Source organism: Styela clava, chromosome 5, assembly GCF_964204865.1.
Source record: "Styela clava chromosome 5, kaStyClav1.hap1.2, whole genome shotgun sequence".
Lineage (NCBI taxonomy): Eukaryota > Metazoa > Chordata > Ascidiacea > Stolidobranchia > Styelidae > Styela > Styela clava.
In genome coordinates, this window is record NC_135254.1 from 7604419 (window position 1) to 7620933 (window position 16515).

Consider the following 16515-nt stretch of genomic DNA (forward strand, 5'->3'; position numbering starts at 1 on the left):
ATGCCTAAATATATGGCAAACCACGGCCTCTCTCAATCATAGCTCTGTCCTCCATATGAATCACATGGCTCTGCGAGCTATTCGTTTACTTATTAAAAATACTGATTTTTACTATTTCTCTGGGATATCTTGCCATTGAAAACAAAAGCCAGAAATTGGAAGAATAGCAGAGAATGAAATGTGTGTATTATGTAATGAAGAACCTGAGTTTGTTTCACATATTTTCATGTATTGTAAATTTACAAAAAATATTTATGAGGATTTTGTTTTAGATATATTAAAATTGATTAGAATACATTTTGTTATCAATATGATTCTTGCACATTATTTAATTTCAACGATCCTTTATATAGTCATATAGATACTGTTGATTTGGATGCAATTATACTTTTGTAATCAATAGTGAGATATAAAATTTTGACCATGAGAAATTCTATTATATTCGAAAATAAAACACCCCATTTTGCCTTTCTCAAAAAGCAGATAAAAATGGCCATAATATGTAGAAAAATATAGAGAATTATAGAATAAACAACCCATTTGAGAGGGAATTGAAAAATTTATGTAAAGCGTTATTTCAAAAAGAAAATTATATGTTTATGATATGTATTTTATATTTACTAATTTCATTTTTATTGTTTTATATCAATGCATTTATTAAAATAACCTAATTATGGTATGGATTGCTACTGGAATTGAACAAAATAAATACTGAATCATGGATGCAACATGGAATATGAACTTATTTATATTAACCGTAATTAAAATCACTCATTGAGTGAACGAATGAGCATACTGTAATGCTTATTGGGAATATGAACCAGCCAAGTGGTGACCTGGGATATTGTATTCATTGATAAAGATAGTTTATTTTGAAAAGTCCACAATCTGACAATACAAACAAATAAAAAATGGAGAGTTCTGGAGAGCGAGAAAAACCTTTAAAAAAGTTTAAAACACGATGAGTATCATGTGCCCGCCGTGTTATAGCAAGTAGTAATGTGTAATGAATTTAATTCACTGTGGTAAATGAATTGCTATCTTTTTATTTGTTATGAGCACACTTGCTGGAACTCCATAATCTATTATTTTATTTGTTAGTAACACTTTTTATAAAAATATCAAATTGTTTATCATACTTGCATCCATATTTCGCCCTAAATTCTATGACACTTTCTCTGTATCCAAATATCTATGTACATGACCACATTATTTATTTTTTAGTAATACTTCGTTTAAAAGTATCTTAATGTTTATTATACTTGCTATTCTGGTATTTAATCAATTTTTTGCCTTGAATTTTATTCTATGATACTTGCTCTGTATCCAAATATCTATATGTATATGAGCACTTTATTTATTTTTTAGTACCGGTAATACTTATTTAAAAATAACCTATTGTTTATCATTGCTATTTCGGTATATTATCAATATTTCGCCTTAAAATTCATTCTATGATACGTGCTCTGTAGCCGAATATAGATATGTACATGAGCACTTTATTTCATATATATATATATATCTGCTGGAGAAGGGTCAAATCCTGATCATGTATTAATGTGTGTCACTATCCTCCAAATCACTTGCCAGTCATAATCAAGTATTATAATTTGATGGGTTCAAATTATAGTGTATAAAGAAATATACTCATGATTTCATTACTATTATCAAATGTTTATAATTAAAGTGCTATAATAATAGAATTTTCCTCATCTTTGCTCATAAAAACCCATGTCCTATCACATTAATTTTTAGTAGATAAATTTTCCAAATAATAGGTATCCTTGCTAACCCATTTTTATGCAGTTGATATGCAATACATGTCAACTTATCAGCTGAATAAATGATGATCTTAGGACAAAACATGAGTACTTTCCAAATCAAAAATTCTTGTGAATAATGTATATAGTGAATACGGTATATGAGAGCTATTGAAGAATTTAACACCGAACCTGTTAAATGACCCCAAATGTTGTAACGTTGTCTCCCAGTCAAACACCTGAGCATCTCTTTTTTTTATTATAATTTATATATGTTCATGGTTTGACGAACGAAATAAACTCTCTCTCTCTATTAGTTTAAAATACTGACTTCTGGACTTGGCTAATTTTATACATATCAAAACTTGTCATTTATTTCGTTCCATCCATGTATTTTCAACTGTTTTTCCAATAAAACGTACTTATGCCTTACTGTTATTTGTAGCTTATTATTGTTAGCTAACTATTTTGAGGTGGGGCGCAAGACTTCACAAATTCTAAAAAGGGGGTGCGGCTTGAAAAGTTTGGGAATGCTTGTATGTAGTAGACCCTAACCTGGTACACATGGTTCCGGTGTCTACCAACTGGGTTTACATATTTCAATTTGTATTACAGTTGTAAAACAGAAAAAAGCTGAATGTCGGTCTTATTCCATCTGTAAATTTACCAAAATCTCCACAAAGAATGAACAATGTGCCAGACCATGTGTATTTTCGATGAAATGAAAAGTGACATATGAAAAATACAGAAGCTGTAGAAAATATTTTGCATTCCAAAAAAATTAGTTCACATATTAAATATTTTACATTACAAAAAAAATGGTGCTCCAGAAGTATGTGTACTAATTTTGTTCGCCTATTTTATATCAAGTTGTGTAAATGGACTAAATTCTATCGGTAGGGGATATTCACTTGTGTAACACAGACAATTCCCTAACTTTTAATAGAACAAAAATAAGGAGAATCGTAACCTAACCTGGTACACATACTACAAGAGTACCGAAAAAACAGCCCACATAGTAAAAGCAGTTATGGAAAACATTGCAGAAAAATTAATTCACATAGTAAATAGCAGACGCAAGATGTATTTTGCATTGCAGAAAAAATAGCTCACATAGTTAATAGCAGTCCTGAAATATTTCTCACTATTGATAACAAAAGTATAATTGCATCCAAATCAACAGTATCTATATGACTATATAAAGGATCGTTAAAATTAAATGATATGCAAGAATCATATTGATAACAAAATGTATTCTAATCAATTTTAATATATCTAAAACAAATTCTTCATAAATATTTTTTGTAATTTACAATACATGAAAATATGTGAAACAAACTCAGGTTCTCCATTACATAATACACACGTTTCATTCCCTGATTTTCTTCCAATTTCTGGCTTTTGTTTTCAAAGGCAAGATATCCCAGAGTAATTTATAGTTAAAATCAGTATTTTTAATAGGTAAACGAATAGCTCGCAGAGCCATGTGATTCATATGGAGGACAGAGCTATGATTGTGAGAGGCCGTGGTTCGCCATATATTTAGGCATTCCTCTCCCATGGATAAATATGTAAATCCCATGTTATATCAATGAATAAATACATAAATAACCGCACCCCTCTCGGCGACTGGTTCATATTCTGTTCTGTAGATACGTTTTCTGCCTAATAGATATGCATTCCCAATAAGCATATGCTCATAGTTGTATGCTTTCAGCGTACCATACTTCGAAACCCAAAACCAAATATGTATTGAAGAATTACAGACCTCAATACGGCCAATTTCGCACCCGACTCGGCTGAAGCAAGGGATTTTGGCAGCGAGCAATGCGTTTTCTTAATATGCAACGAACCATTTAGCTGGACGACGTAAAAATGCAGGGAACAATACCAAAATGAGCAAATCTTTGCAAGTTTCCACTCATTGTATATATGCTCATTGGTTCACAAGAGAATGGTTTCTTCGCTCAAGTGAACTAGGCCAGGGCTGCTCAACTATTTTTACCGAAGGTCCGCATACAAAACTTCAAAAATATTTGGGTCCGGACTTTTCATAATTATATTTCAGCATCCTTAAACACGCAATTCCTTGGCCGACTAATGATTATTAGCTAATCAAAATCGTTTGTTATGGCGTCATAGTTCTTTTCATATATATTTTTAAATCTATAAAAGTGAATTTATAAAGGAAGCTTCAAATGTGGGGCTAATGATCCAAAATAAAGAATTATGCGTGGTCCGAATCGAATACCCGAAAGGCCGGATTCGGCCCTGAACTAGGCAATGTGTTTTTGAATGTTTAATTTGAGTGCAACATTTTTCGCAACATACACAAGTAAATGGCTTTACCGGTTGAGTAATCAAATCGTGAAATATTTCCTACAGGTCTTACATATATGTGGTTTCTTTCCTGTGTTTCATTTCTTGAGAACCTTCAATTCACTGGACGTTAATGTTCACAGCCATGAGATTTTTCTGAATTCCAGAGTGAATTAAAGTATGTCTTTTCAAATTCCCCATTTGAGTAAAACATTTTTTGCAATGTTCGCAAGTAAATGGTTTTATTCCATCGTGGATTCGCATATGAACCTTCAAGCCACTAGACGTTCCGAAACATTTTTCACACTGTTCACAAGCATAAGGTTTTTCGCCAGTATGGATTCGGATATGTCTTTTTAAACCTCCACTGGCTGCAAAACATTTCCCGCAACATTTACAAGTGAATGGTTTTTCCCCGGTGTGAATCCTGATGTGCGTGCTCAAACATCCGGACGTCGTGAAACGCTTCCCACACGTTTTGCATCTATAGGATTTGTTTCCTGTGTGTATTTGTAAATGACTCTTCAAGTCATTAGAACCTGCAAAACATTTTCCACACTGTTCACAAGCATGAGCTTTTTCTCCAGTGTGGATTCGGATATGTCTTTTCAAACTCCAATTGCTTGCTAAACATTTTCCGCAATGTTCACAAGTGAATGGTTTTTCTCCTGTGTGAATTAAAATATGCCTTTTCAAATGGCCATTTGACGTGAAGGACTTTTCGCAAAATTTGCATGTATATGGTTTCATTCCTGTGTGGATTCGCATATGCTCCCATAAAAAATTTTCCACACAAATCGCAAGCATAAGGTTTTTCTCCTGTATGCATTCTCGTGTGAATTTGTAAATGACTTCTTGTCTTTAACGACTTCCCACAATGTTTGCAAACGTGAAATTTATTTTCATTGAAAGTTTCGTTATGTCTGTTAAACGTTGAAGCAGTCGTTTGCATTTTGTGACTTTTTTACAACCAGACGAAACAATGTCCCCTATTAATAATTGGCATAAGTAAGCATAAGTGTAGAAAAGGAATTCGTTTTCTGGGCTTTTATGAACTTGAACATTACTAATATACTAAAAATAAAAGGAACAACAATTACCAAGATGCCGCAATCATGACGCACGTTAACCGAATAAATCCAAGACTAGCTTTGCACGAAATACCCATCATTGGTGCCGAAACCAACTTGTCAACTTTATCATAATTCTAGTCAAGTTTATTGCTAAAATAAGATCATTCGTTTTTTCCGATGTTAGGCAATTTGACTGTTCTCTTTATTTGTGCCAAAATCATCTTGTCTAATTTACCATACCTTTAATGCTAATATCCTTCATACCGTTGTCATCTTCGTTTCCACTTTAATTAAAGTAAGTAACGCGGAGTGAAAGTTTTCATTTTATTTTGAATACCATGCCTAGTTATCCCACATAATCGGTGAACGAGCACTAATGCTCTGTATAAGCTGTGTAAGCGCCTAATATATTACCTTCTTTTACTGCGTGGCTCGTCTATTGATACAACCGAACAATAAAACACAGAACACCACCACAATCCGAGATAGTTGAGTTGAACTATCAATCTAATCTCGAAAGAAGATCACTGAACACTGGCCGATATCTATACCAATGTAGTTCTCCCCTTTTTCTCGCCATTAACTAAACTAAGTTTTTATCGCAAATTATACTTTAATTGTCTTTATACACACTCCACGTTCCTGCTTGCTTACTTAGCTATACCGCGCGAATACGAAGACGAAAACGTTCGCTTCACGCAAACGTTTAAAAATTGGAACCACAAGAAGCTGTTTACTGACGTATGTGGTATAATTTCCTGTGTCATATCCAGACTGTAATCGCAAGGGTAGCGTATGTCAAGCGCAAATGCAATTTCAATACAGTCCAATGCATGATAAAAAGTTGAAGGAGAATATGTTAACCAAAAAATAGTATTTTGGTATTGCCTGGTGATAAAAATAACCGGGAAACTTTTCTGACACATGGTCGCATCACTAACGTATTAAATTAACTTGTGGCGGGGATAGCTGAGACAGTCAGTGTGTCAAAGTGAATTTGGTAAGGTAATTGAATAGTGTGTTTGCCCAGCCTAAACTAGTTTAATAGTCAGTTATTCAATTTCGGCTAGCTTGAATACCTAGAAACTCCCACAAATTGGTCTATTCCTTCAATATCTCAATATTGGCTACATAAAAAAATAGGTGCTCCAGAAGTATGCGCACCAAGATGTCGCACAACCTGAATCCTAACCGGTACATACCTAATATGTTCAGGTTGTGCGCCATCTTGGTGCGCATACTTCTGGAGGTCCCAAAAACTAAATATCACCTAGCATTATACTCCCTGTCGCATTGTATTTTTGTAATCAGCGTGAACAGTTGCACTAAAACTGGTGCCTATCAATTGATGTTGCGATATTACCTTGCTGTAGTCTTCACAATTGTAAAATTTGGCGACAATGTTTTGTTTTATAGAATTGCGCGAAGTAAGTTTAAACTACGTCATATTAATATGGAAATCGTGCAATCAGTATTTTATATACAATATAGCCTTCAACATTTGTCTAGTCTTCGTAATCAGTATGACAGGCGGGAAAATCTTTGAGAACATCCTGATGTTGATAACATTAATCCTGGAATGAATACGAAAAAAGCCGAATCAAAGATTACCGTTTTGTTTCATTGAGAATTCAACGCAATGTCATTAAGCCATGTTACTCCGTTCTGCCACAAGTTCCCTTGCCACAATCATGACGCACGTTAACCGAATAAATCCAAGACTAGCTTTGCACGAAATACCCTTCATTGGTGCCGAAACCAACTTGTCAACTTTATCATACTTCTAGTCAAGTTTATTGCTAAAATAAGATCATTCATTTTTCCGATGTTAGGCAATTTGACTGTTCTCTTCATTTGTGCCAAAATCATCTTGTCTAATTTATCATACCTTTAATGCTAATATCCTCCATACCGTTGTCATCTTCGTTTCCGCTTTAATTAAAGTAAGTAACGCAGAGTGAAAGTTTTCATTTTATTTTGAATACCATGCCTAGTTATCCCACATAATCGGTGAACGAGCACTAATGCTCTGTATAAGCTGTGTAAGCGCCTAATATATTACCTTCTTTTACTGCGTGGCTCGTCTATTGATACAACCGAACAATAAAACACAGCACACCACCACAATCCGAGATAGTTGAGTTGAACTATCAATCCAATCTCGAAAGAAGATCACTGAACACTGGCCGATATCTATACCAATGTAGTTCTCCCCTTTTTCTCGCCATTAACTAAACTAAGTTTTTATCGCAAATTATACTTTCATGTCTTTATACACACTCCACGTTCCTGCTTGCTTTCTTAGCTATACCGCGCGAATATGAAGACGAAAACGTTCGCTTCACGCAAACGTTTAAAAATTGGAACCACACGAAGCTATTTACTGACGTATGCAGTATAATTTCCTATGTCATATCCGGACTGTAATCGCAAGGGTAGCGTATGTCACGCGTAAATGCAATTCCAATACAGTCCAATGCATGATAAAAAGTTGAAGGAGAATATGTTACCCAAAAAATAGTATTTTGGTATTGCCTCGTCATAAAAATAACCGGGAAACTTTTCTGACACATGGTCGCATCACTAACGTATTAAATTTACTTGTGGCGGGGATAGCTGAGACAGTCAGTGTGTCAAAGTGAATTTGGTAAGGTAATTGAATAGTGTGTTTGCCCTGCCTAAACTAGTTTAATAGTCAGTTATTCAATTTCGGCTCGCTTGAATACCTAGAAACTCCCACAAATTGGTCTATTCCTTCGGGAATATTCGTAAACAATATCTCAATATTGGCTAAATTAAAAAATTAGGTGCTTCAGATTTCAGAAGTATGCGCACAAAGATGTCGCACAACCTGAATCCTAACCGGTACATACCTAATATGTTCAGGTTGTGCGCCATCTTGGTGCCATCTTTGTTACAGAGTGAAAGTTTTCATTTTATTTTGAATACCATGCCTAGTTATCCCACATGGAAGTGTAAAACTAATTATTTGGTTTAAAAGTCTCTGGCACTGTTACAAAAGTTATTACTCGATCTTAATCGGTAAGTATGTTGATAGGTATTTGTCTGTCTGTGTGTTAGATGCACGCGACATCTCACGAAAGTGAGATTGGATCTGCTGCAGATTTTGCAAGTGCATTCATCATATCTCGGACTAGAAGCCTATTGATTTCGGGCGAATTATGTCGTATAATTAGCGAGTTATTAATTAATTAGTGATGGGACACAAGGCATCACTATGGAGTAAGAGCGCTGTTTTGGGGGATCCCCTAACTTTCGATCATAAGTCTTCGGTCTCTGCCCGATATTCTCATTTGTGAATTGTTTACTCAAAGTTTCTTACCCTCTCTACAAATAATCAAGTCTATTATCTGTAACTGTATTATCTGAACTGGCCCACTCAAAAGGGTAGTAATTGCCCACCCCTGGTATATAGCCTCCAACATTTGTCTAGTCTCTGTGTTAAGCATGACAAAAGCCAAAATGGCCCTTTTCAAATCCTGGTATTTCAATAATATAGATCCAGGAATTAGGACAAAAAAAGCCAAATTTTAAAAACTATCATTTTGTTACATTTCGAATTTCATGATCTGCCATTAAGACTTAATCATTTTATGCCTCTTTGCTGGATACTTCACCGAAGATGATTCAAGCTGTCAATAAATGTTTGACGTGAAAACGTTCTTGCAAGTTAAACTTGATAAACCCCACCAACTCAAACAAATACTGATATATGTGACACAGGAGCTTTGTATATCTACAAAATACAATTTCGAAATGAGTCGTTGCAAGACACAAAAATACATTCCACAAAAGTATACTATTGCATGAAGAAGAAACGCTTGGAAGTTGTTCTTTAAAAATGGCTAATTTATGGATCAATGAATGGAAGAACAGATAACTTTATTTAAATAAGTGGAAAATACAATGGTGTGCATAATCTATAATACGGCAGTTTGCACAAACCTTTGACAAACATATAAGTATTATTAGTTCAATACTTCAATTTACAGAGTATTCTCCACTTAATGTGCCTCAAGATCAAGTTGTTGATACAAATTTCAAGGGTCAATTTGCCACGTACATATTGTCATATACGATCTCATTTTCATAAATTAACATGTCTTATAATAATAAAAAGAAGAAAGAAAACTGCCAGATGTGATATCAGGCATTCTTTACATTTCATTTTCCATAGGATTTATTATATTCTTCTTTTAAATATGGCTGTCACAGATGTTTTCTTCGGTGTAACCAGCATAGAGATTCAAATGAATGATTTCGAATGTCGATTCATACTTTCCATATGTGAATTTATATATGTTTCTCAAATTTTCTTTTCGAACAACGATGTTCACTCTTCCTTGAGTGCGGAGTTATTGGTTTTGTTCATGTCTATTTAAACTCGCCGAAGTCGTAAAGCATTTTTCACAATGGTAAGGCTTTTTTCCAGTGTGTCAGGATATGCTTCTTTAAATTTCCACTTTGTGAAAAACAATAAAACATTTATCGCAATTTACACCATTGAATGTTTTTTTCCCAGTGTGAATTCGGGTGTACTTCGTCAAGTCTCCAGTACTAGTAAAACACTTCTCACAATATTTACAAACATATGACTTGATTCGTGTGTGGATTCGCACATGATAATTTAATTGGGTTGACGTTTTAAAGCACTTATCACACCGCGTACATGCATAAGGTTTTTCTCCAGTGTGATTAAGAATGTGTTGTTTTAAATTTCCACTTTGTGTGAATTCGGGTGTGCTTCTTCAAACCTCCAGTACTCGTAAAACACTTCTCACAATATTGACAAACATATGGCTTCATTCCTGTGTGGATTCGCAAATGATACTTTAATTGGCTTGACATTTTAAAACACTTATCACACTGTGTACATGCGTAAGGTTTTTCTCCAGTGTGATTGAGAATGTGTTTTTTTAAACTATCATTCTTTGTAAAATATTTACCGCAGTGTTTACAGGTAAATGGCTTTTCCCCGGTGTGAGATAAAATATGTCTTTTCAAATTTCCACCCTGTCTGAAACATTTTTCGCAATGTTTACAAGTGAATGGTTTTTCTCCGGTGTGAGTTAAGATATGTCTTTTCAAATTGTTATTTATTGTGAAACGCATCCCGCAAAATTTACATGTATATGGTTTCATTCCTGTATGTATTCGCATATGAATCCTCAAGTTACCTGACGATGCAAAACATTTTCCGCACAAATCGCAAACATATGGCTTTTCTCCTGTATGCACTCTCGTATGTCTTCGTAAATGACATTTTGTCCTAAACGACTTCCCACAATGTTTGCAAACGTGAAGTTTATTTTCACTGAAACTTTTGTTATGGCTATTAAACGTTGTAGCAGTCGTTTGCATTCTGTGACCCTTTTATAATCAGGCAAGATATACGACAGATAGAAACCAGTAAAAATCAAATACCTATTCGCTCTTCAAATGTCAAAGTAGATATCGAAATAGGCGGTCATTATCTAAATTTATAACGATACACTGTCACCTGATAAGAAGTGGAAAAAGTCAGCTGAAGCGTAATAAAAACATTTGAGAAAAACTCATTTGAACCGTTCTCTAGGCTTTTAATAAATGAAACAATACTACTATACTACAAATAAGGGGTCTAGTATAGTTTGGTACCACAAGTACTTCCAGTGAGCATAGCATAACAAATTTAGCATATGTTATTCCTAACCCCCACCTGACTATGCCATCCAAAAATTACGTTACTACGACGTCATCATCACGTCATAGGGCTTGTCGAAGTATAATTACGATCGCCCAAAATGCATCTGCGCTGCTGATAACGAACTCGCTAACGCTGGCGATCTCTCTCCTATCGGGGTCGTTGTGACGAAAAAACGAGAGAAATAGCCTGCTCTATTTCGGACGATCGTCTGCGCATTTTGGACGACGTTCCGCATACTTTGGTGGGCCTTATCACGCCACTGTGACGTCGAAATGACGTTATTTTTCGGTGACGTAGTCAAGTAGGGGTCAAGATTGGCATATGCAAAAATAGTTGAGACAGGCCAACTAGAAGTGCATGTGGTACTAAACTATACCAGACTCCAAATAAGAACAACAGATAACAAGATGCAGCAAAAATGACACACGATAAACCGAATAAAATCCAAAATTCGCTTTGCCATGCGACAATAATTAGCATGTTCACCTGGGTGCCACGTCGGGCGATCGGCTGATCTTACGTTACGAAAAAACCGAAGAAATGGAACGATGTAAACAACTAAACATAGGACGATGGAATTTCAAATGATGCATTGACGCTGAGATGTTACATTACGACGCGGATTGAACGTCTGATCTTTACGCAACGACGTGATTACGTCACGCACATTAAAGCCCTTTCTCTCTGTACGCCGCAGTTACGCAGTGAGGAAAATGGGTCAGATGTCCAGAAAAATAGATCATTTCAATAGTAGAAATGTTAAGATTTTGGAATAAAAGGTCGAGTTATTGCTAAAATAAGGTCATTCATTTTGCCCGAGGTTAGGTAATTTGACTGTTCTCTTCATGAATGCCACAATCACTTCTAATGCTAATATCCTCTATACTGATGTCATCTTCGTTGCCCGGATGCCCGCCTTAAATCAATTAAGTAACGCTTAGTGATAGTTACTGAAAGTAGATCACTGGCCGATATCTATACCAATGTAGTTCACAAGTTTATATCGCAAATTATACTTCAATATCTTTAACCAAATTCCACGTATCTGCTTGCTTAACTAGAGATATCAAGTCGCGTAGTCTGTGATACCTTCGCAAATCACTCGCAATATGGAAACCAACATATTGGCATTGCTCTGATAATACTGTAATATGATATTATGCAAGCTACAAGAACTGATTACAGGATTAGGGTCCTTTATTGCTATACATGATATTGATCACATTTGCAGTTAAATCATGAATCTGCCTGTCTGTACATTGTGGTTTTGCTGTTGTTTGGTCAATTTGGAATAGCCGACTGCAGTGGACAATTCCAAATTACAAAGTCAAATTAGACAGGGTATTTTATGCTCAACACCCTAACACAGGGGTGGCCAAACTTTCACATACCATGCGCCACGTTTTAAACATAATGTTTCAGATGCGCCGTAAATCTCTTGTATTCCCACGCCTAATGTCCGCTCTTTGTTGAAATTATATAAATTTATAATACACACACATATATACACAATTACACACGTATATGTAGTTTTTACAATTTACAACTTCACATGAATAGAAATTGAGCAAGGAAGTATAATAAATAAAACTGATCAATTTAATTTAAGTACCGCCTTTATGAGACTTTTGCTGCTGTTCTACTTTCGCCAGGTTTTTTATTCTTGGAGTTAAGTTTGTTACTGAGAGGAGCAGTGCATTCTTCAAATTTAAATCTGTAAGTCTTGAACTCACTTTGCTTTTAATTAGTTTCATGGCAGAAAATGTTTGTTCACATCTATATGTCGTTCCGAAACGACATATAAAACCCTGGGCAAATTTTCTCAGTTCTGGAAAATTTTCACGAGGAAACGATTGCCAGAACTTGATCATGTCAGATGCACTTGGGACTGAAGAAAGCTCATCAAATTTAATTTTCAATGATGGATGAGTTTTCAAGTCAATTAGTTCCAATTGTATATTGCTTGGCATCTTCATTATGTCTAGTTCACTAAGTGAAAATGGGTTTATAAAAGCAAGTATAGAGTCTTCTTCTTTTGAAATATCATGAAAACGACTTGAATGAATGTATTTCAATGACAGCCGCATGTATATAGTTAACTCAACGAAAATTCTCTCATCCACGCAAAAATTCGAGCAATTTACGATAAACAGATTACGAAACAGGCAGCCATTGTGACGACATGCTTCAAGTAAAAAACTACAACCTTCCTGAAGGTAGGAGAAAAACGTATTCTGTCTTATGAGCATTACGCAATAAAGCTGTTTTTACCAACGAAGAGAAAAGGGTACGATTAAGAAGTAAAGTTAGGCGTAATATTGTGACAACAGGCCTTTAGTATCAATATCTACTCTACTCTACCCTCGATTCTAATTGGCCTTTGCTAATCAGCTGTTTGGCCTAGCGTCGCGTGATTTTACTCCATGCTTCTTCAAAATTACTACTTGCGTCACAGCAAGCGATTTTACGCTTCGCTTTTATTGACAACGGTCATTTGAAGTTTGGATGAAAAAGGTGGTACTTAGGGGTCATTTTCAGCATGTTGTGGGTTGATTTATAATAAATTTTTTAGGCCCGGGCAATTCAACTGGTTGTTCAATGGTTATTGGGAGATATTTGGGAAGTCTGGGCAATGGAAAATCCATGTTTCAAGCTGATAAATGACGATTTTCTATTTTTCCAGAAGTTCTGAACTTTTTACTCCAGTAGGGAAAAAATAGTAAATTTTACTAATTTTTGCTAAAAGTCTAGAATGAATGTCATAAAGTCCGTCCAAAAGCTAACGTCGATAATCGCCTGTTGTTTCTAATTCCAACAAGCCGTAAGTGGACGACGTGGAGTAAGGAGAATAGATTTTAGGTACAATCAAAAGTCACCATGTAAATCGCAAAAAAACGGCTTGGCGTGGAGAAGCCAAGTGCAATTACCAATTTTGGCATGAAAAGGGTTAAAGATGCAATGCGCCACCTCTAATCATGCAATGCGCCACGTTTGGCGCATGCGCCATAGGTTGGCCACCCCTGCCCTAACACAAATCTAAAATGACTACCGGTACGGTACTCATCTACAAGAACAAGACCAACTAACTCTGTAACTCCAAGTCCAGAAGTCACCAAGTGCAAAAGTGCTGAATTCAAACATAATTCTCAAACCAATCATCCAAATAACGCTCACATAATTAAATTCCAAAATGACCTTAAAAGCAACAAATGATAAATTCCTAACTCAATGACCTTTCTTTTTTTTTTTTTTGATAAATTATTAATATAAATCATTACATAAAGGTTCAGATGAGACAGTATAAATTCCATAACAAATATTGATCATTTGTATCCATATTGTAGCATATCCGTTGTAAATCCCATTTGTTGTCATCATCAATTATATGTTCCATGATGCCATTTACCATTATTTTAATTAATGCATGAAAAAGAAAATTTTAAGAATTAGTTCAACTTCATTACGATATACCGGTATACTTCTAGTCATATTTATATATATTTGCATAATAAATCAAGTTCTTCACAATAATTAGGTAAATTTCTCAGTCGTTCTATATTTCTCCTACACTTTATTGAATTTCTTATATTATTGACTACATTATTCACTCTTGGCATTACATTTTTAAAAATCACTGCATTTCTTTGCAGCCAAATTTTATATCTTGCAGTACATATCAATAAAATCAATCAATCAATCAATCAATTTTATTTGGTCACTCTGATACTAACAAAACACAAAATAACAACAAAGGGACAAACAAAATACAGAGGACCTGGAGGACGGGCATAACTTAATAATAAAGTTAAATACGTACAAGAACGTGCCCGTCCCCCCAAAACAGTCAGAACACAATAAAAAAAACAAAAACACGATGTGACATCGGGCAATATCTTATAAATTCAAATTAAAATGTGAGACGTGTATGTGCTTTTCCTATAGATATATGGATTAAAGAACACTCGCTGCCGAAAAATGGTGCTGTTGTGGGCCTAGTTCAATTATATTGCAAAAGTAACACAGTGACAAATTTTTTTTACTAGAAAACAAGCTCGGTAAATGGATTGGATGTTACATAGCAGTCTATGCACAAATCATGGATTGGGGTGTTGGGGTCTTTTGTCGTTTTCGATTAGTTCAGTTTAAAATCATTGTATCCGTTCCAATGCCTCCAACACCAATATCGAATTTCCGCGAACAACCACCATTCAGCCATTCCAACAGGTGCAGTCGTCCCATCTTTTCTACGCTCTGATCCATCATCCACGACTAGATTCATAAAAGGATCGAAACCTCGCAGTATACCCGTAACAGATCGCCCACCATTTACCTTTAAATCCAATCTTTTATCCATAAACTTCTTTAATTCCAGTGGATGAGCTTTGCTGATGTTGATATTACGAGATACAGATACCGAAACATATAACGCGTAGCATTCATAGCATTTAGCATTTTTTTCTATATTGGTCAAATGTACATAATTGTTGTGTCTTAAATCTAAAAATATATACGTTTCAATGTTTTCAACGTTTCAATGAACTTTCTAGTTGTTCATGATGATAAAATCCTTCAAAAAAAAAATACAGACAGAAGCCTGTTCCTTTGCTTCGAGGCCATGGTGAATCCTTCGCCATTCAAGCGTAGCAAAGCATTCCTGAAATAGCGAAATAGAATACGTCAAAGAAGACGACAAAGAGCAGGACGGAACGTCGTCGAAGTTGAAAACCATGTAGTTAGTGCCGTGGAGCAAAATAATTCGATTCCAACAAAATCCGGATGAATGTATGTATGTTTATTCGTCTCGTAAAAGCAATATAAAAAAGTAAGTAATTATAAATACTGAAGACGGGATGTATGCACAAGACCATATTGGCCTAAAACACAGATGTGCGGCATACGGCATACACATTGAATCCGGCTCAGTGTCTGATTTTCGAATCCGGATCCAATCCGGTAGCGGAAAAATCATGAAAATCCGGCCGGTTTCAAATCCGGCAATCGGATTCTGTACAGCACTAATACTGACTGAGAATGAATAAGAAACGCGGACGTCGCGGAATCGCTGAGAGAGAGAGAGAGATTTTATTATTTCGTCAACCAAAAAACGTAAAAAATAGTCATCAGTAAAATAGCACTATCAAAAAAAATTTTTTTTTGGTATGGACAGGAGGAAGCGATACGACCATACGGTCATCGAAGTCAGCTCCCACCATATATGCTGATTTTATTAAGATAACACTGAAAGATGACCAGTGACAAAACTACTTAAACTATTACATTAATATTTTTACAATAAAATTCTGAATAAAATTAGGAGACTCGTGGGTAAATGCATTGTTATGCGTCTTTTCTGTAAAACGTGCAACTTTTGGAAGTGGGAACAAGGCAATATTTGTTACTAAATTCCTAAGGAACATTTTAAAATCATTTTCAGGTAGTTACCTTATGTGCGCTACGAAACTGAAAGATAAATTGCCTCGGCTCGCGGCCTATATGTGCCTGGCCACAACTCACCGAGCACTACAATGCAAAATTTGTATCTTAATTTGCTACTTTGTGCGTATTTGAATACCAAGCCAACTCCAGGTCGTACTTGAAGCCACTCAAGCTAAACTTGAGCCCTTCTCGAACTCGAAACTCGAGTTTGGTCTCTGAA

General features: G+C 35.3%; 1 protein-coding gene across 1 annotated transcript; it reads right to left on the minus strand.

The window, feature by feature from the left end:
• Window positions 1-2454: 2454 nt before the first annotated feature.
• Window positions 2455-11757, minus strand: LOC120343856 (uncharacterized). The gene is made up of 2 exons (XM_078112703.1): window positions 9875-11757; window positions 2455-4898 (listed from the first exon to the last, which is right to left on the minus strand). Exons 1-2 carry the CDS (start codon window positions 10532-10534, stop codon window positions 4200-4202), a joined length of 1359 nt encoding a protein of 452 aa, XP_077968829.1. The 5' UTR covers window positions 10535-11757; the 3' UTR covers window positions 2455-4199.
• Between the last annotated feature and the right edge of the window lie 4758 nt (window positions 11758-16515).

What these genes read in the sequence shown, in the direction of transcription:
- LOC120343856 (XM_078112703.1), bottom strand. Translation starts at nt 10,534, where the DNA reads ATGCAAACGACTGCTACAACGTTTAATAGCCATAACAAAAGTTTCAGT. An exon ending in GGAAATTTAAAACAACACAT is followed by an intron (nt 4,899 to 9,874) that starts TCTTAATCACAC and finishes GAATGCATACAG; the next exon opens with GAGAAAAACCTTATGCTTGC.